The sequence below is a fragment of the Oncorhynchus tshawytscha genome, linkage group LG05, assembly GCF_018296145.1.
Source record: "Oncorhynchus tshawytscha isolate Ot180627B linkage group LG05, Otsh_v2.0, whole genome shotgun sequence".
Classification (NCBI taxonomy): Eukaryota; Metazoa; Chordata; class Actinopteri; order Salmoniformes; family Salmonidae; genus Oncorhynchus; species Oncorhynchus tshawytscha.
Window position 1 is genome coordinate 17322058 of NC_056433.1, and position 20388 is coordinate 17342445.

The 20388-nt window shown below is 46.6% G+C and overlaps 1 protein-coding gene across 3 annotated transcripts in view; it reads right to left on the reverse strand.

The window, feature by feature from the left end:
• Positions 1–20388, reverse strand: part of LOC112250043 (midasin) — a 59432-nt gene that overhangs the window by 18997 nt on the left and 20047 nt on the right. For all 3 annotated transcript variants that reach the window (XM_042321593.1, XM_024419871.2, XM_042321592.1), the window contains exons 29-62: positions 18788–18926; positions 17947–18085; positions 17414–17544; positions 17035–17173; positions 16731–16860; positions 16392–16649; positions 15993–16190; positions 15598–15806; positions 13978–14100; positions 13562–13759; positions 13326–13433; positions 12701–12889; positions 12515–12604; positions 12079–12342; positions 11671–11938; positions 11208–11367; positions 10919–11035; positions 10630–10838; positions 10318–10466; positions 9898–10097; positions 9514–9743; positions 7198–7311; positions 6940–7069; positions 6652–6758; positions 6392–6525; positions 6115–6275; positions 5730–5850; positions 5285–5498; positions 4954–5197; positions 4632–4755; positions 3540–3707; positions 3090–3304; positions 925–1330; positions 22–134 (exon numbers count right to left, since the gene is read on the reverse strand). In XM_042321593.1, the coding sequence (XP_042177527.1) occupies positions 22–134; positions 925–1330; positions 3090–3304; positions 3540–3707; positions 4632–4755; positions 4954–5197; positions 5285–5498; positions 5730–5850; positions 6115–6275; positions 6392–6525; positions 6652–6758; positions 6940–7069; positions 7198–7311; positions 9514–9743; positions 9898–10097; positions 10318–10466; positions 10630–10838; positions 10919–11035; positions 11208–11367; positions 11671–11938; positions 12079–12342; positions 12515–12604; positions 12701–12889; positions 13326–13433; positions 13562–13759; positions 13978–14100; positions 15598–15806; positions 15993–16190; positions 16392–16649; positions 16731–16860; positions 17035–17173; positions 17414–17544; positions 17947–18085; positions 18788–18926 (5899 nt within the window). The remainder of the gene's footprint in view (positions 1–21; positions 135–924; positions 1331–3089; positions 3305–3539; positions 3708–4631; positions 4756–4953; positions 5198–5284; positions 5499–5729; positions 5851–6114; positions 6276–6391; positions 6526–6651; positions 6759–6939; positions 7070–7197; positions 7312–9513; positions 9744–9897; positions 10098–10317; positions 10467–10629; positions 10839–10918; positions 11036–11207; positions 11368–11670; positions 11939–12078; positions 12343–12514; positions 12605–12700; positions 12890–13325; positions 13434–13561; positions 13760–13977; positions 14101–15597; positions 15807–15992; positions 16191–16391; positions 16650–16730; positions 16861–17034; positions 17174–17413; positions 17545–17946; positions 18086–18787; positions 18927–20388) is intronic.

Here is a 20388-nt window from a genome sequence, read left to right on the forward strand (position 1 = left end):
GTTATTGTGTATGTTGTTCACCTGATGCGAGGATGTTGGAAGCCATCGGTGGTGCTGCTCTCCTCCAGCTCAGCTCCAGTCAACAGCTGAGAGGACAGACTGCGTCCTCTCCACTCCTCCTGCAGCAAAGCCAGCTGGGAAAGAGAGGCAGAGGCAACCTCAACTTCACATATAGGGGAAGAGAATGACACTCTACTCCAATGTTTAAAAGTTGATTTGATTTTTCCCATCTTTCCTTCTACCATACAGTGTGTTATGGATATAAGTATCCTGTGTGTATTTGTTTTCTCTCCTTCTGCCCTAGTCACAGGTGGCAGTCATCAGTCGCCAATCAGTCGCCACTGAAGACACACCTGCTCCTTTTCCCTTACCCAATCACATCCCCTTTCCCTTGGTTTAAATACCCAGTCAGTTGTTTTCCCAATCTCTCTCTCTCTTTTGATTTTGCACCTACATGTCACATTTGTCCATTATTATGTGAGTATTTATTGTTATGGTGTATGACTGTTTGTTTGTTGGTGGGAAAAGGGGGTACAAAGCCAAGTCGCCCATGGGAATACATTACCCGTAGGAAAACTGTCTAAGTACCCTAGTTAGAACTGGGCGGACCACCCACTGTATTTTATTGGTTAGTTAGCTAGCTGTTCGTGAAGCAGGCTTAGGGTTCTTTTGGGGATACTTATTAGTTCTTCTCTTGGGTCCAGCTCAGCCCCCCCATTACCGTGTGTTTCAACAATAAATCCCAGTGTTTGATGGTAGATCTAGGTTGTCTGTTTCTTTTAGTTCTCACTGTTCCTTTTCACTGTTATGATATGCATGAGATATGTTAGGGGTCTCGTTTCCATCTCCCTAGACTGCAGGGCCAAAGGGGTTTGTAACAGTGTTAACAAGATAAAAGAGACCGCAGCATTGACAGTGGCCCACCTCCTCCTGGGCGTAGTCCAGCTTGTAGGCCCTCTTCACGGCCGGGTCGAAGATGGTCTGTGGGGTCCAGGTCTTGATCTGCAGCAGGCCCATGTTGACCCAGAAGACCCCAGAGCGGACCAGCTGGCTGAAGCCCTGGACGCGGATGGAGCCCTGGACCCTGTTCTGGACAAACTGCTGAAGGCAGGTGAGTAGGGCGTCCAGCAGGCCTTCGGGGAGCTGGTTGGGGGGCAGGAAGTCTGTGAGGGTGGTCTGGACCTCCTGGGCGGCAACCAGAGGGTCCTGGTCCTCCACCAGGCTCTCACAGGTTTCTGTGTAGCTCTCCTGCAGCCCTGGAGGCAACAGCTCTGATATGGACTGTAGCTGCCGGCGCAGCACCACGCCCTGCAGCCGCAGGTCAGTAGCCCTGAGAGGACCGAGAGAGAGGGGGCGAGAGTGGGAGACTGAACACTAAAGCTATAAAGTGAAAATAGTCATATCAAATAGATATGAACAGCTGCCGTATATACAGTACAAGTCAAAAGTTTGGACACACCTACTCATTCAAGGGTTTTTCTTTATTTTTACTATTTTCTACATTGTAGAATAATAGTTAAGACATCAACACTATGAAATAACACAACCAAAAAAGTGTTAACAAATCAAAATATTTTATATTTGAGATTCTTCAAAGAAGCCACTCTTTGCACACTCTTGGCATTCCCTAACAACCAGCTTCATGAGGTAGTCACCTGGAATACATTTTAATTAACTGGTATGCCTCAATTAACTGGTATGCTCAATCAGTTCTGTTGTGACAAGGTAGTGGTGGTATACAGAAGATATCACTATGTGGTAAAATACTAAGTCCATATTAATGGCAAGAACAGCTCAAATAAGCAAAGAGAAATGACAGTCCATCATTAATTTAAGACATGAAGGTCAGTCAATCTGGAACATTTCAAGAACATTTCAAGTGCAGTCGCAAAAACCATTAAGCGCTATGATGAAACTGGTTCTCATGAGGACCGCCACAGGAAAGGAAGACCCAGAGTTACCTCTGCTGCAGAGGATAAATTCATTACAGTTACCAGCCTCAGAAAATGCAGCCCAAATAAATGCTTCAGAGTTCAAGTAACAGACACATCTCAACATCAAACGTTCAGAGGAGACTGCGTGAATCAGGACTTCATGGTCAAATTGTTGCAAAGAAACCATGACTAAAGGACACCAATAAGAAGAAGAGACTTGTTTGGGCCAAAAAACACAAGCCATGGACATTAGACCAGTGGTATTCTGTCCTTTGGTCTGATGAGTCCAAATTTGAGATTTTTAGGTCCACCCGCCGTGTCTTTGAGACGCAGAGTACAGTAGGTGAACGGATGATCTCCGCCTGTGTGGTTCCCACCGTGAAGCATGGAGGAGCTGTGATGGTGCTTTGCTGGTGACACGGTCACTGATTTATTTAGAATTCAAGGCACACTTAACCAGCATGTCTACCACAGCATTCTGCAGCGATACGCCATCCCATCTGGTTTGCGCTTAGTGGGACTATCATTCGTTTTTCAACAGGACAATGACCCAACACACCTCCAGGCTGTGTAAGGGCCATTTCACCAAAAAGGAGAGTGATGGAGTGCTGCATCAGATGACCTGGCCTCCACAATCACCCGACCTCAACCCAATCGAGATGGTTTGGGATGAGTTGGACCGCAGAGTGAAGGAAAAGCAGTCAACAATGCTCAGCATATGTGGGAACTTCTTCAAGACTGTTGGAAAAGCATTCCAGGTGAAGCTGGTTGAGAGAATGCCAAGAGTGTGCAAAGCTGTAAAGGCAAAGGGTGGCTACTTTGAAGAATCGCAAATATAAAATATATTTTAATTTGTATAACACTTTATTGGTTACTACATTATTTCATCTGTGTTATTTCATAGTTTTGATGTCTTCACTATTATTCTACAATGTAGAAAATAGTAAAAATAAAAGAAAAACCCCTGGAATGAGTAGGTGTGTCCAAACTTTTGTCTGGTACTGTACAGTGCAAGCCCCCAAATTATGTGCATCATTCTGTCATTTGATATAGGTAGGGCAAGGGCTATTTCCCTAATTATAGTGCCAGTGTTCTGTATGTTGTGTACGGTGATTCCTCTCCGTAAGCTTGAGGTAACATCTCCAGTGAGCATACCTGAACTCAGCCAGGGCAGGGACAGCCATGTTGTCCCACAGCACGGCGGTGACGTCTTGGAGCTGTTGGGTCCGCTCCCTCCACTCCCCCAGGGTGACCCGGGACGAGGAGAGGAGGGACGTCCCCGTGGGGTCCCACTGACCCCCCATCTCGCTGCTGCTAAGAACCCCCAACATGCACCTTGACCACACTGCTTTGCTCAGCATGCCAGGACCCTCGAGGAGACACAGGAAGAGTGAGTGAACTCCTCAGTTAGAATTACTTAGTTGGAACACTTAAATTCAAATCAAGAAATAACTGATTGAAAACGGAATAGCAGGAAATTCATTTCAGTGATGTGAATTGATCCAAAATCCTGATGCATATCTCCATAGACAACATACATTGAGCTTGTTGGCAAGCTGTGAGCCTCTCACATCACATAGATGTTACAGTAGCTACCTAACCTACCATGTTTTCAGGTGACAGAGGTGTCTTGGATGATGTCATCTGTCCCTCGGAACACAGGGGGTCCCACTTCAGCCAGCGCTCTGGGTCAGAGGTCACACTGCTGCTCCACAGGGCCGCCAGGGCCTCTGATAGCAGATCACACCACACAAACTGCAGCTCCTCTGCAGGCTGGGAGGAGAAATGCAGGCACTACAGTCAAGTCAATACAGTTGCGTGTACACAGGCAGCCCAATTCTGATATTGGCCTTATAACCAATCACATCAGATCTTTTTCAGAGCTGATCTGATTGGTCAAAAGACCAATTAGTAAAAAAAAGCAGACTACATCACTGCAGCACACAGGGGTGCCTTGAGGAACTCTCAGGTGTGCTGTGAAACATCTCCTAATCTCTATTATTTTTTGGAACACTCATATAAACCTGTGACCTGTGGAATACACGTGGACTTTTGACTTGTGAGCATCAGATCCGGTCATATAATACATTGAATGGCACATGGTTACAGCTATCGTTTCAAGTCGGGTGCGCTCAGGCTGTTGTTGTTACATTTGTATCATTTAAGGGGTGCGCATCACGAGCAAATTAATGTGTATAATTTGACTTGGTCTGTGAGAACCATCAACACGGGAAAGTCTTGACTACTTTCAGCTGTACCACATCCTCTGCCATAGAAACAAACTGAGCATGGTCACTCCTTTACAATGCAGAAACCCACGGTCTTTAGCCAAATCTTTCAGAACTATTTTACCTAAATATTTCTAGAGCAGATTTGCGGGAAGCTCTTAAATTAATCATCATGAGTAAGATACTATGAAAATAGTTCAAATACACCCCATTTAATCTGTTGTCACAGAAAAAATATATCATTTGTAGTATGGATCTGATTAGGTCATTGCCACTAAATAAATTCATAGGGAATTTTAGGTGTGCCGCAGAATTTTTTTAGCACACCAAGTTGTGCCACGGTTCAAGAAAGGTTGGGAACCACTGGCCTACATGACACAACCAGATCTTCTCCTTTATGTTTGAGGCACAGATACAGGATTGTCCTCTTGAAGGACAAAACTGAGGGTAAACTGGTTGAACCACTGACCCGGTCACTGCTGAGGAGGAACCAGAGAGGCTGGAGCTGGCTGACGTTCATGGGGGTGGACTGGAGACAGAAGCGCAGGTGTTGGGAGACCTCGCGACGCAGGCTGTCCTCGGACTCTCTGTCACTGTGGAGAAACGTCCACAGTAGTTAGTTATCTATACAACATAAAAACATGTGGTATTGTTAAACATTTTATGTAATTATTGGTGCTTTTGTGTGATGTTTTTAAATGTGCCAAAGATAGACAATTAAGCTATTTGAAGCACTAATTAAAGCTAGATAATCCTATTTCCTTCATTGACTCACTGTAGCCATCTCTTACCCCTGTGTGAGAGCCAGCTGCAGCAGGTCGGTGCTGAGCCTGAGCTGGTTGAGTACGGCCAGCTCCTCCATGAGAGGCCAGAGTTGGGCCCTGCGGCTGAGCTGCTGTAACACCTCCCTACAGGGAGGGGCACTGTCTCCCTGCTCCCCCTCGTCATGCATAGAGGAGCGCACCTCCAGTAGGCCGCACGAGGTCATGTGACCCTGCTGCTGCTGCACGCACGACAACAGCCTCTCTAGGACACCTGGGATCAGGATATAATTGAATAATGAATAGTTGGAGAGGGATGACATAAACACTGACACAACTTTAGCTTGTAGCACCAGGTTACCGGAGTTCTGGGGTTCTAGCTGGTTATTGGCCAGCAGGACCAGGCCCCAGGCTTCTAGCAGGCTTTCCTTGGTGTCCAGGCCTAGAGCGGCTCCCTGCAGGCGGACCAGCTCCTGTCTCCACAGGGAGGCAGTGTTGTCCAGCCTCAGGTCGCCCACGTCCAGGGCCCTGCTCAGGATCCTCAGCCGGGATGCACACTCGGCTACAGACTCCAGCTATGGGAGACAGCGATGAGTCAGACGGGTTAATATTAGTATTGTATTACCATACTCTCAAGTCTTAAACATGAGGAAGCCTGGAAATCAAGGCTTGGTTATGCCAATCAATAACTGATAGGAGAGTTTCCAGTATAGGTGCTTGTTTTGGATAGTGTGTTGAATGCTCTCTCGTCAAGTAAGGTGGGTGTTTGAGACAGTGGTTTAAATGTTCCGTCTCTTTCTCTCTACCTTGAATGGAAGGGGTTTCCCCAATATTTTCTGGATGCCCTTCAGGGCAGTAGCCACAGTGACAGAGGTGGACAGGACAGTCTGGATGGCAGCTGACACTGTCTGGAGCTCCTGCTGGCCACTGGAACAGTACAATAACAAAGGGTTGCTATCATTACATTTCCAGGTAGAAAACACAAAGTCTGTGTCCCAAATGGAACACTTTTCCTTATATAGTGCAATACTTTTAACCAGGGCCCATATGGCTCTATGTAGGGAATTGGGTGCCATTTGGGACGCAACCAAAACCACTTTTACAATAAAGTCAATTTCATTGATTCTACTGTCCAGGTCTTTTGGAGGATTCTAATACTACTTCCTGGGTAAAAAGGAAGGTGTTACTCACTCATGGGTGCCATCTCCCAGTAGTAGCTGTGGAAGCCGGAGGATGAGGTGTTTCTGCACCCACTGCCAGTGTAGCGAGAGGACCGACACTCCCTGGGAGTCAGCAGGCAGCGAGTTACACACCTGCCAGAACCGGTCTCTCCACTGCAGCAGCTGCAGGATCTGTGGACACCATAGATACTATTTATTACAAACAGAATTTAAGCCCAGGTTGATGACGGTTACTGAATGAGAGACATCAACTAAAATGGAATTACAATGACTACTACGGTATTAACCTCGAACATGAGATGGTCAGATATGTAGGGCTGTCCAGTCTGCACGGCCTGCAGTGTGAAGGTGTCCCACAGGTCAAAGAAGGAGCGCAGGTGCATCAGCACTGGGTGGGGCAGATGACCAATGTCCACCGTCCCTTTAATGGTCAAAAAAACATATGCAACATTATAACACCAGCAATATTAGCATTAACCTTTACATTTCAGCAAGCACACAGTCACCAAGTCGAGCTGTACGGAAGCAGCACAGCGACAGTATGTACCTTTGGAGAAAGCAGTGGCCAGCCTCAGCGCACTGTTGTGTGCTGATGTCTTGATAGCACAGCTCCCGACCGCAGCCCTCTCCTCTCTGTCCATCAGCAGTATGATCCTGTAAAGACACACATCACACCCAGGTTACTCAACACCACAGCCACCACGTAACCCCAGTTACTAAACAGCCAGACTACCGGACAGAGGATATATCCCAAATGGTTCCCTATAGGCCCTGGTCAAAAGAAATGCACTATACAGAGAATAAGGTGCCATATGGGACACAGCCAGACACATACCTGTTGGCCACTGCATTGAGAGCCTCCATGAACTCCATGTACCTCTCCTCGTCTTCAAAGTTACACGTGTTGGCCAGAATGTCCAGGTACTGCTTGTTCCAACGCATGTCCACCAGAATCCTGTAGTCATCTAATACCCACATGAACATTAAATGTCAATTTTTTAACTTGTGAAAAGTGATTGTTTTGACGGGAGTTATGATATGTATTATTTGTGTAAAAGAGCTGGAGAGAGTGTTAGAAAATAGTTTAGCCTACCTGTGCTATGTGGTTGCAGCAGCTCAGTGAGGCACTTTCCCTTCACAGTCAGCTTGCTGCTGAACATGGCCTTCAGAGCTCTGTTCCCTGCCTCCAGCTGCACCAGTGCCACCTCTGTAACAACAAGCGGATCTCAAAGCAGTCCCTAAGTGTAACACGCACCAAATACACAGACAGCAACAAAGCTCCACTGACCACAGAGCAGTCCCTTGAGATAAACAGTAACATACACCATGTACATGGCCCTGGTTGAATAATGGTGCCGGAGGGGTTGGCTGCCGTTTTACGGGCTCATAACCAACTGTAATATTTTGTTTGTTTTTTTCGCATTGTTTGTAACTTATTTTGTACATAAAGTTGCTGCTACTGTCTCTTAGGACCGAAAAGAGCTTCTAGACATCAGAACAGTGAATAAACACGTTTTTTATTTAATGAGTCCGACGCGAAGGATATACTGCTTCCCGGACACCAGGCCCAAATCCTCATCATTCACGTGAAGAAAAGACGGAGATACAGGGGGTGAAGGTCGGGGTGCCTTGTGAGAATTCATAGGCGGGTGAGTAAACCGCCAATACCCTTCTATTGGCCAACGTTCAATCCCTGGAAAACTAACTGGATGATCTACGGTCAAGACTATCCCACCAAGGGGAAGTGGTCAGATAACGCGGATGCTACGCTACATGACTGTTTTGCTAGCACAGACTGGGATATGTTCCGGGAGTCATCCAATGGCATTGAGGAGTATACCTCCTCAGTCACAAACTTCATCAATAAGTACATCGACGACGTTGTCCCCACAGTGACCGTACGTACATATCCAAACCAGAAGCCATAGACAACAGGCAACATCCGCAGGGAGCTAAAGGCTAGAATTGACGCTTTCAAGGAGCGGGACACTAATCCAGACGCTTACAAGAAATCCATGCCCTCAGACGATCCATCAAACAGGCAAAGCCTCAAAACAGGACTAAGATTGAATCCCTACTACATCGGCTCTGACACTTGTCAGATGTGGCAGGGTTTGCATACTATTATGGACTACAAAGGGAAACCCAGCCGCGAGCTGCTCAGTGACGCGAGCCTACCAGATGAACTAAATGCCTTTTATGCTCGCGTTGAAGCAAGCAACACTGAAGCATGCATGAGAGCACCAGCTGTTCCGGACGACTGTGTGATCACGCTCTCCATAGCCGATGTGAGCAAGACCTTTAAACAGGTCAATGTTCACAAGGTCACGGGGCCAGACAGATTACCATGATGTGTACTCCCAAGCATGCGCGGACCAACTGGCAAGTGTCTTCACTGACATTTTCAACCTTTCCCTGACCGAGTCTGTAATCTACATGTTTCAAACAGACCACCAAACTCCCTGTACTCAAGAATGTGAAGGTAACCTGCCAAAATGACTACCGCCCGTAGCACTCATATCGGTAGCCATGAATTGCTTTGAAAGGCTGGTTATGGCTCACATCAACACCATCATCCTGGAAACCCCAAACCCACTCCAATTCTCATACCGCCCTAACAGATCCACAGATGACACACTCAATTGAACTCCACACTGCCCTTTCCCACCTGGACAAAAGGGTCACCTATGTGAGAAAGCTGTTCATTGACTACAGCTCAGCATTCAACACCATAGTGTCCACAAAGCTCATCACTAAGCTAAGGACCATGGAACTAAACACTTCCCTCTGCAACTGGATCCTGGACTTCCTGACGGGCCGGCCCCAGGTGGTAAGGGTAGATCCTCAACACCGGGGCCCTTCAGCGGCGCGAGCTTAGTCTCCTCCTGTACTCCCTGTTCATAGACTGTTCTCTCTGCTACCGCACAGCAAGTGATACCGGAGCGCCAAGTCTATGTCCATAAGGCTCCGTAACAGCTTCTACCCTCAAACCATCAGACTGCTGAACAATTAATCAAATGGCCACCCACCCGGCATATTTATATTGACCCCCCCACTCACTATTTATGATCTATGCATAGTCACTTTACCCCTACCTACATGTACAAACTAACCTGTTCCCCCGCACATTGACTCGGCACCCCCTGTATATATCCTCGTTATTGTTATATAATTCTATTGTGTTACTTTTTTAATTTTTTTTTTAAACTTTAGTTTATTTAGTAAATGTATTCTTAACTTTATTTCTTGAACTGCCTTGTTGATTAAGGGCTTATAAGTAAGTATTTCAAGGTAAGGTCTACACCGGTTTTATTCGGCGCATGTGACAAATACAATTTGATTTGGTAGGGAGTAACAAAGCTCCAAAAATATAAAAAGCTGAAGGAAGGGCAGTGAATGAGCTCCGTACCAGGGGCGTGTTTGTAGCTCTTGGCCAGGCTGGAGAGCCAGGCGGTGCGGAGCATCCAGTCTGATTGCGAGGCCCTCTCGGTGAGTAGCCTAACGGCGGTAGGCAGCAAGCGCAGGGTGTCACCGTCCTCCTCCAGGTCCACCACGCCGCCGGAGAAAACCAGGCCCTCGTGCAGCGCTGCCCCGCTCTGCAGAGCCCTCTGGAGGTCACTCAGGCTCAGAGGACGGCTCCTGGTCACACACACACAGGTCAAGCTAAACGTTAGCATTACAGCTACAATAAGACCGGGTACAACTCTGGGGCCTAGTTATAATCTGTTTTTCCAGGTCTGGTCACATGATCAGGAAAAACACCAATGTCCAACCTGTGATCTATGAGTCTCACCTCTTGCCCTGCATGCTGAGTGTGTTGAGGCAGAAGGAGAGGACCTGTCCGTCGCGGAGGACTGAGGAGAAGCAGGAGTCTTCGGTGGAGAGCAGGGCTGAGGGGAAGCAGTCGGGCCACACCCCGGCACACAGCAGCCCGCTGCCCCAGTCCTCTGTGTCCAGGATGGACAGGTGGTGCTCAATCACCTCCTGGGCTTGCTGCAACCACATGTAAAACGACAGTCTTTATTACTGACTTCAATTAATCTACTAGGAACATAATATAATATGAACATAACTACGGTCTTGGACTGAGATATCACTGTATAGATATAGGCTGGTTGTCAGTGTATATTACATCACAGAGATGGGCTGGTTGAGGTTATAGCAGTGAGAGTAGAGGATGTTCTATGATAGACAAGGTGGTGTTGGTTGGTACCCGTTGGATAGAGGTGGTGCGCTGGCAGAGGGAGTAGGCCTCCCCACAGGCGTGTTGCAGGGCACTGGGCAGGTCCACTCCTCTCTGCAGCTGGCAGGACAGCAGGGCTGCAGCATGGAGCAGGGAGGAGACACATGATGCAGGGGAATCTGGATAGAGAGAGAGAAAGGAAGAGATTCATACTGGAGGAGTCATGCCATGGATACCATCTATGGATACCTTTGTTTTATCGGAAGAATCAAACATGCAAAACCATAGCTGATGTCCAACTGAAATCCTACGCATTTTGGAGAGGTTTCCCTCAGAGCTCACCCCAAATGGTAGCTTTGATGTCAGTGTGTATTTCAATCAGCAGGTCACACACACAGTCTCCGGTCACACCAGCGGTGTGGAGAACAGTCTTTAGGTCCAGAGTGTCCCAACAGACCCCCTCGTGTTCCCCTGGGATGTAGATCTCCACCCCTCGGTTCCGCATGGCTCTGGAGATCTCCCCGTGCACGGGGTCCATAGTCAGGAACAGCCTAGTGTCAGGCGAGATGAAGGGTTGAGACTAGGCTGTCCAAACAGAGTTGGTGTGTGTGCACAAAGCTTTGTATTGTACCTGAAGTTGGGGTGTGGGGTGATGGAAGGAGTGGTTCCATCGATGACCCCACGCTCGTTGATGGTCAGACACCCACCGGGCTCCAGCAGGGCATTCAGACGGTCTAACACAGAGGGGCTTAACACAAACACAACACCCATTAACCTTACATTTACCATCTGCAACACACTCTGGTGCTATCCAGCCTCACACAAGTGAGAAGACCGGTTTACTCACACTGTACCAAGATCTTCAACTACCTTCTGTGAAGATTTAAGATGCAGGTCCTGCTATTGGCTGCTTTCCTCACCTGCAGAAGTTGACATTGTCCATGAGCAGCCAATCCCCAGCTTGCAGGGCCTGGACCAGCATGCCGTCCAGCCACTCAAAGCCTCCGTTACTCCAGCCGTCCTGCAGCTGGGCCAGACGCTCCTTCAACAGGGTGAAGTCCATCTGCAGCTTGGACATGTCTGGAGGAAGGGAGACAGGGTGAGGGACACAGTACATGGTGTTTATAGTACTCATTCACAGTTTATCACATGAAGATATAGGGAAACATTTTCTTCTCGCAATGACATGTGCTGTGAGCAAAATGTTATGGTTAGCTTGCTCACAGCACCTGTGTAGAATGACCTAGCGTAGAATGACCCATTAGCACCAAAAAGTTTGTGATTTTTAACTTCAAACAGTCCATACACCACCACTATGATTCTAGTGTTTGTCTGTTCCAGAGAGAGCTACACCCTCGGGTTGCTGCCTGTTCCTGACATTACCTGTGAAAACCTTGAGTTTGGTGTTGAGCTTCTGCAGCAGGAGGATGATGACCTCCAGTTTGTTGAGGGCTTCAGAGGTCACCGTCCCGCCGGTCCTCTCCAGGCCCTCCTCCTTCAGCCAGCGACAGAACAGGCTCCAGGTCTTCAGCAGGAACTCTGTGTCCTGGACCCCTGCCCCGTCCAATGACATCAGACCTCGCCGAGTTACCATGGCAACGATGTAGTCCACGTTCTCCAGCACCTGCTGCCATGGCCGCACGATGTCAACCTGGAAAACAGACCCAACCAGCTTGTAATACAACCCTCTATATTAAGATATCAAGAGTGTTAATAATCCCAAAGGATTACTACATTTAGTTACCAGTTTGGTCTCTCTTTGAGACTCTGTAACTAGACTGGACTAGTTACCTGTTCAAACCCTCCCAGCAGCTCGGTGGTGTCCATGGCACTGTTCATGGCCATGACCCGGAGGCGGTGTCCAGTGAGCAGGGCGAGGAGGCGCACCAGGCTGGTCTTCCCGCTGGCTGTGGGGCCTACCAGCACCGTCATCCAGCCCATCTCCACACACTTCATCAGGGACTCCAGGGGCCGCAGTGCCTGGTGGGTGATAGACAGAGGGGGGTCTAGGGCCACGGGGGATCCACCGCTACGCTGGAGGACAGAGAATCCCACCTGGATGACAGAGAGAGAGGAGGATGAAGACAAGGGTTAATTCACTATGTGGATAGCTAGCTCTGAATGAAAGATATGACACCATGTACAGCCAGTACATATGATTAATTCAAAGGATTACTTGATAATATCTTTTAACCCAAAACTGGATGGAGTTTGCAACATGACTGACCTGCAGATTGAGTGGAGTGATGTGGAATTGTCTTGATCCGGTGTAAGGCTCAAAGGCCTCCCCAAACACCTTCCTGAACACAGATAGCACCTGAAGACAAAACATGTGATGATATAAACAGGAAGTTTGAACACAAACCCACTGAGTAAAGATAGTGCATATGTACAGGAGTTGTAGTCTACATACCTGGGCCTTGTCTGCCTTGGTCCTCATCCTGTCAGCGTACACCAACCCCACGTGCTGACCCGGGTTGAAGAACCCTGGTGATTGGTCGGTCTGCATCAGCTGACACCAGCGGAACATGTCGCGCAGGTTGAACTCCCAGGGGCCTCCTTTTTGACCCCACTTCCTCTCCACAGATACATCAAGGACCAGCTTACAAAATCAAATAGAATACAACTTTATTGTCCATCGAAACTGAATAGTTCTTTTTACTGTATTTTTAGGGGAACAGTGGTAAGCAATGTTAGTGGCTGGGCAAAATGGTGTTTAAGACAGCAAAAAATGACTAGTTGACTAAATATGGTGGCCAACACTGAATTTGGGGGAGTCCTAAAACCTAAAAGTCCCCAAAATAAACCAGAGTGACTGTGGTAAACCCCCACCACCCACTAATGGTTATAAATGTGAGGAACATCAGCTGCTGCTCTACAGGCTGGTGGCCAGTGTCCTTGGCTGGAACAGCGGGGTCAAATTGGACACATGTAATCTTCCCAATAGTCAATGGTCACAGAACAAAAAAGCCTATCAAGTAACAACCAGTTGTTTTGAAATAAAATGGAAGCCAATGTAAAAGGACTCCTCTACCTACCTGGTTGTTGAACTGCACCATTTTAGAGATGATCTGATTGTCAATGTTTGGGAAGATGGAGTCTCCTATAAATTCCATGTCCTCACTGGTCAGCTGATCCACAAACACCTGAGAAAACAGTTGAAATTCCAATACAATTTCACAAAAAGACTCAAATATATGTTCAACCATACTATTTATTCAACATATCAATACATAATATATCGAAAATACTTGGCTAGCTCTTTATAACTTACCTGAGTGAATCTGTTGAGGAAAGATTTGGGCAGGCCCTTGCGCCCCCCTCCTTGAGTGAAGGGGTTCTGGCAGCCGAAGATCTTTGTCTTCTCTTGTTGTACCTGGAAGCTCATGCCCAGCTCTGGAATGTAGATCTCAGCACGGTGGTCAAAGCAGGCGTTTAACCCCTCCAGCACGGACTGAGAGGCCAGGTTCAACTGCACAGAAGTAGAGAAAAATAGATATGTCATTATCCAATAATTGTGTCACAAAATTGTATTCTTCTCCATACAATATTTTGCTTTCTCCTAAAGCTTTATTCTATTCTGGAGTCCCACTCAAGAATTGATGTAATCTGAAACAATGCAAATTCCCTCTCAAGTTGACATGTCTATTAACTGGTGAGTTAATATTTAAAAAAAACATGATTCCATACCTCATCCAGGACAATCCAGTGTCCAGCCTTCAGTCCAGCCAGGAGAGGGCCATCGCGCCATGCAAACTCTCCCCCTTTCCCTCCTTCCACAGGCAGGTCGGTCCCAAACAGGTCTGTCACATCCTGTCAGGAAAGGAAATTACATCATACATAGGTTTAGAGTACCATCTCTGGTGTTTTTAATTCCTCCCTTATGGTGCTTTTCATTTCACAATATTATGCAATTAAAACAATAATAGTACAATATGACAATAACATGTACCTATAAATTCTATATTGAACAAAAATATAAAACGCAACATTCAACAATTTCAAAGATTTTACTGAGTTACAGTTCATATAAGGAAATCGGTCAATTGAAATAAATTCATTAGGCCCTAATCTATGGATTTCACATGACTGGGAACACAGATCTGCATCCTTTGATCACAGATACCTTTAAATAAAAAGTTGATCAGGCTGTTGATTGTGGCCTGTGGAATGTTGTCCCACTCGTCTTCAATGACTGTGCATAGTTCCTGAATATTGGCGGGAACTGGAACATGCTGTTGTACACATTAATCCAGAGCATCCTAAACATGCTCAATGGGTGACATGTCTGGTGAGTATGCAGGCCATAGAAGAACTGAGACATTTCCAGCTTCCAGGAATTGTGTACAGATCCTTGCGACATGGGGCTGTGCATTATCATGCTGAAACATGAGGTGATGGCGGCGGATGAATGGCACGACAATAGGCCTCAGGATCTCGTCACAGTATCTCTGTGCTATCAATTTGCCATCGATAAAATGCAACTGTGTTCATTGTCCGATGCTTATGCCAGCCCATACCATAACCCCACCATGGGGCACTCTGTTCACAAAGTTGACATCAGCAAACTGCTCGCCCACACAACGCCATACACATGGTCTGTGGTTGTGAGGCCGTATTAGATTCTCTAAAAACGACATTGGAGGTGGCTTATGGTAGAGAAATTAACATTAAATTCTCTGGCAACAGCACTGGTGGACATTCCTGCAGTCAGCATGCCAGTTGCATGCTCCCTCAAAACTTAAGACATCTGTAGCATTGTGTTGTTCCCTTTATTGTCTCCAGTACAAGGTGCACCTGTGTAATGATCATGCTATTTAATCAGCTTCTTGATATGCCAGACCTGTCAAAGTATCTTGGCAAAAGAGAAATGCTCACTAACAGGATTGTAAACAAATGTGTACACAAAATCTGAGAGAAATAAATGGTTTGTTTATATGGAACATTTTCTGGGATCTTTTACTTCAGGTCATGAAACAACAGTCTACATGTTGCATTTATATTTTGGTTCAGTATAGTTTAAAAAGTTCAGACATTATGTAACAATACAACGTAGTATTCACCAGTGGAGGTTGCGGAGGGGAGGACGGCTCATAATAATGGCTGGAAATAGAGTGGCATCAAACCATGTGTTTGATATCATTCCACCTATCATGCTCCAGCCATTACCACAAGCCCGTCCTCCCCAATTAAGATGCCACCAACCTCCCGAGGTGTACACATGCAAATAAATAGTAATCCAGACAATAACATTCAACATTTGCATTATCATAGTAAAGAGCCCCAGTGAAAGTTCGAAAAGTTTCTTACAGTCTGCTCCGAGAGGTTGATCCTGACGAGGTGGTTCCCTGAAGCCTTTGCCAGGGCGGCCACCAGGCTGGTCTTGCCCACGCCAGGGGAGCCCTCCAGCAGCACAGGTCTCTGCAGCTTCAGGGCCCTCAGGAGCCTCTGGGCGTTAACTGCCGTGGTGCCTGCTGCTAGGGCATAGTCCGTCAGGCTCCTGCTCTCACTCGCCGGGCCTGGCAGAACACAGGAAACCTTCAGTACCATTTTTACAAAAACAGATCCATTATAAACAACATGCTCTAGTCTAGGGTTGGGTTCTTAATGACACCCTATTCCTTATATAGTGCACTATCTTTGACCAGGGTCCAATGGCCATTTGGGATGCTTCATGCTCTAATCTAGGATCAAAGTGTCCCCACCTGAGGAGATGTAGAAGGGGTCGATGCCAAAAAAGTCATCCCCCCACTGGGGCTCCCTGAGCAGGCTGGTGTCATAGACCCTCAGTGCATCTAGCATCTCCTGGTCCAGCTTGGTGATCCCACCCAGCTTGGTATGCAGGAATCGCAGACAGGCCCTCCGCGCCACAAGGGCGTTCTCCGCAGCAGATACTGTTGTCCCTGTGACATCCCAAGAAGGAGAGAAAGACGTGAGATCATGTGATTGCAGCACTGAGGCCTACTAAGCATCATGAAGCATCCTACACATGCACAACTTAGGAGTTTTGTGTCCTTACGAAAGCACCAGAACATCTGCGGTGTATTTCCACATCACTATCAACAACAAGCAGTGTACTGTGACCTAGTGTCCCGGTGTCTGACCTGAGCCGATGGCATCCACGTAGACCAGGCACGCGGCGTGGATGAAGGCAGTGACCGTGTCCAGCCGGAGGTCCCACTCAGCCTCCTCCTCGCCCTCGTCCCCCATGGTCATGAAGCTGTCGGCGTCACGCTCACACACCAGGTTGAGGAAGTTGACCCAGGACAGGATGTCCCTGACGCTGACCACGCAGCGCCGCCCAAAGTCCTGGTTGGTCAGCCAGTCAATAAAGTCCAGCATGAGCTCGGCAATGTCTCTTCCTGGGTTGGGGGTCAAAGGTCATAGGTCATAGTGAGGGATAGCTACAACAAGGAAGTACAATAGAAATAGGAGAGGAGTACCTTGGTGGTCATTGTCATCCAATGAGAGGCTGGTCCTCAGGTTGTGCTGGATGATCTGCACCAGGTCACTGCGGCTGTTACTCTGAGGGCACCAGATCTCTGTGAACCTGTTCCTCAGCGCAGGAGAGAGCTGGACACACACACAGAGAGAGAAATGTTAACAAGTTGGACTGATCATCTACATAACAAACAGAAGTGGCTGTGGCCCTGTATGTCCCCTCCAGAGGCAGAAATAGAATAGGATGTAGTTTTAGGGGCCGGTTTAGACTCTGGCCCTGCTGGTTCATCTGTTGAAATGGTTTACCTCTTTCTTGCCGAAGTCTCCTCCAGGGTTCATGGTGGCAACCAGGCGGAAGTTCTGCTCTGCTGTGATCAGCTCCACGTCATCGTCATCTCCACTTCCTTTCTCTGCCAACACCAGAGACTTCTCCGTCTCTAGGACACTGAACCAAATCAGAGCAGGGTCACAGGTCAACGATATCTAATGAAGTGTTATACGCTAACTATTGTGAGAAAGCATATCCACACTAGTATACTAGTATACCATTCAGAATGAAGTGATGTATTGGGCAGGGATTCTAAGCAGTACACTAGTATACCATTCAGAATGAAGTGATATATTGGGCAGGGATTCTAAGCAGTACACTAGTGGGGATATTAGAACATGGTCAGCGTGTGTGTACCTGTTGAGTCTCTCCAGCACAGAGTCGTCAGCCAGGGAGATCTCGTCCATGAGGAACACCCCCCCCTCTCTCATGGCCAGGACTAGGGGCCCGTCGTGCCACTCAAACAACCTGCCGTCCTCAGCATCCGCCTGTACCAACACACAAAGACGGGGGGTCAGTGGGACTGGCCATCTGTATCATATACTAAAATATCATTTTACTTTAAGCATTTTTTATTTTACTCAATTACTGTGAGTTTTAAAATGATGAAGAACCTTAATGGGTTTATGAGGGTTTAGGGGCGGCAGGTATCCCAGTGGTTAGAGCGTTGGACTAGTAACCGAAAGGTTGCAAGATCGAATCCCCGAGCTGACATGGTAAAAATCTGTCGTTCTGCCCCTCAACTAGGCAGTTAACCCACTGTTCCTAGGCCGTCATTGAAAATAAGAATTGTTTCTTAACTGACTTGCCTAGTTAAATAAAGGTTAAAAAAAGAGGGTTCATAATTTACAGTTAATTTAAATTGTGACCATTAACGGTGTAGTATCTACCTGGTGTGTCCCAGTATGTCTGACAGGACGCAGGCCCCCCAGGAAGTCAGACGTCTCCATGTGCAGGTGACAGTTGAGGGAGAAGAACTTCTGTCCGGCCAGCGCAGCAAACAGCTGGCAGATGGTGGTCTTACCACACCTGGGGGGAGGAGAAAGTATGTTCTAACTGATCTGTCTTTCTGGGGGTTTAGGCTAGTACGTTAGTGCAGGGGTTCCCAAACTTTTTTACTCAGGCCTCCTCTTCCAGCATTGGGGAAAATCCCACGCCCCACTCCGTGCGCACATCTACTTCCATGGGCACAAGCACTGTTCATGACACAAACTGTTCACACCCCTCTTGTTGGCAGAGATAACATTTAGCAGGTTTACAGCTTATTTCCTGCAATTCCATACATTTTGTCATGTCTAATTTGATTCGAGTGACTCGAACATCTACAAAATCTACGGGCTAAACAACCTAGCTATAAAATGTTAGCTGACACACTGATCAAGACATTTTTCTGACAAGTTAGAGCTAAATAGCTTTCTAAGGTCTGCAATGACTGACATGACAATAGTAAAACTGATGCTGCAATACTCAATTTCAAAATCGCCCCTTGTGCATTATACTATTACAACTTTCAAGAGTAAGTTGAACTCCAGACTGAGTTCCCCCCAGGTGGCGTGCCCCACAGTTTGGGAACCACTACGTTACTGTATTGGCTTCAAGAAGTAGACAGTTAGGAGAGCTTTGTCTTTCTGTAGTACGTACTAACCCATTCACTTCACCTACTGCTCGCTTTACAGATTTAATTGACAATTGGAGAGATTTCCACAATCAGGAACTTAGGATGAATCCTACCCAGTGTCTCCCACCAATAGAACAGACTCCCCGAAATGCATGGCCCGTCCCACCAGCACGGCCAGTCTTCTCATCCCCCGCGTCCACACCACGTGACGGAACTCCTCAGGCACGCCCGCGAAGCTGTCCACGAACGGACCTGCCATTCACAATAAACCAGATTAACTCTGACACTGGCCAATACAAATAGCCTAATAAACTTGATCAAAGACATTAGCAGATAAGTATGTTACAAAGGGAGGTGGTATCATTCCAGAACAACACTACATGACGGACAATCCATCCACTTCACACTCAATATTCATGTTCACACTCCATTGACCCCACATAATGGGGAATAGTGATACACTGTACCTTGTTGTCTCAACAGCTAAAGTACATATTTATGTATGTGCAGCCAAGAGTTGTGAGGTTTCTCTCATTCCCTACATGCCCTTATAAGACACCATATTCACACTGAACATTCTCCATACCACATTCATCATTCTCCATACCACATTCATCTTGAACATTCTCCATACCACATTCATCATTCCACATTCATCTTGAACATTCTCCATTCCACATTCATCTTGAACATTCTCCATACCACATTCATCATTCTCCATACCACATTCATCTTGAACATTCTCCATACCACATTCATCATTCCACATTCATATTGAACATTCTCCATACCACATTCATCATTCCACATTCATCTTGAACATTCTCCATTCCACATTCATCTTGAACATTCTCCATTCCACATTCATCTCGAACATTCTCCATTCCACATTCATCTTGAACATTCTCCATTCCACATTCATCTTGAACATTCTCCATTCCACATTCATATTGAACATTCTCCATTCCACATTCATCTTGAACATTCTCCATTCCACATTCATCTCGAACATTCTCCATTCCACATTCATATTGAACATTCTCCATTCCACATTCATATTGAACATTCTCCATTCCACATTCATCTTGAACATTCTCCATTCCACAATCATCTTGAACAATTCATTCATCTTGAACATTCTCCATTCCACATTCATCTTGAACATTCTCCATTCCACAATCATGTTGAACATTCTCCATTCCACAATCATGTTGAACATTCTCCATTCCATTCTCCATTCAATCATCTTGAACATTCTCCATTCCACAATCATGTTGAACATTCTCCATTCCACAATCATGTTGAACATTCTCCATACCACATCATATTGAACATTCTCCATTCCACAATCATGTTGAACATTCTCCATACCACATTCTCCATTCCACAATCATTCCACAATCATGTTGAACATTCTCCATTCCACAATCATGTTGAACATTCTCCATTCCACATTCATCTTGAACATTCTCCATTCCACATTCATCTTGAACATTCTCCATACCACATTCATCATTCTCCATACCACATTCATATTCCACATTCATCTCGAACATTCTCCATACCACATTCATCATTCCACATTCATCTTGAACATTCTCCATTCCACAATCATGTTGAACATTCTCCATACCACATTCATATTGAACATTCTCCATACCACATTCATATTGAACATTCTCCATACCACAGGGTCATGCACACAGTTGGGTCA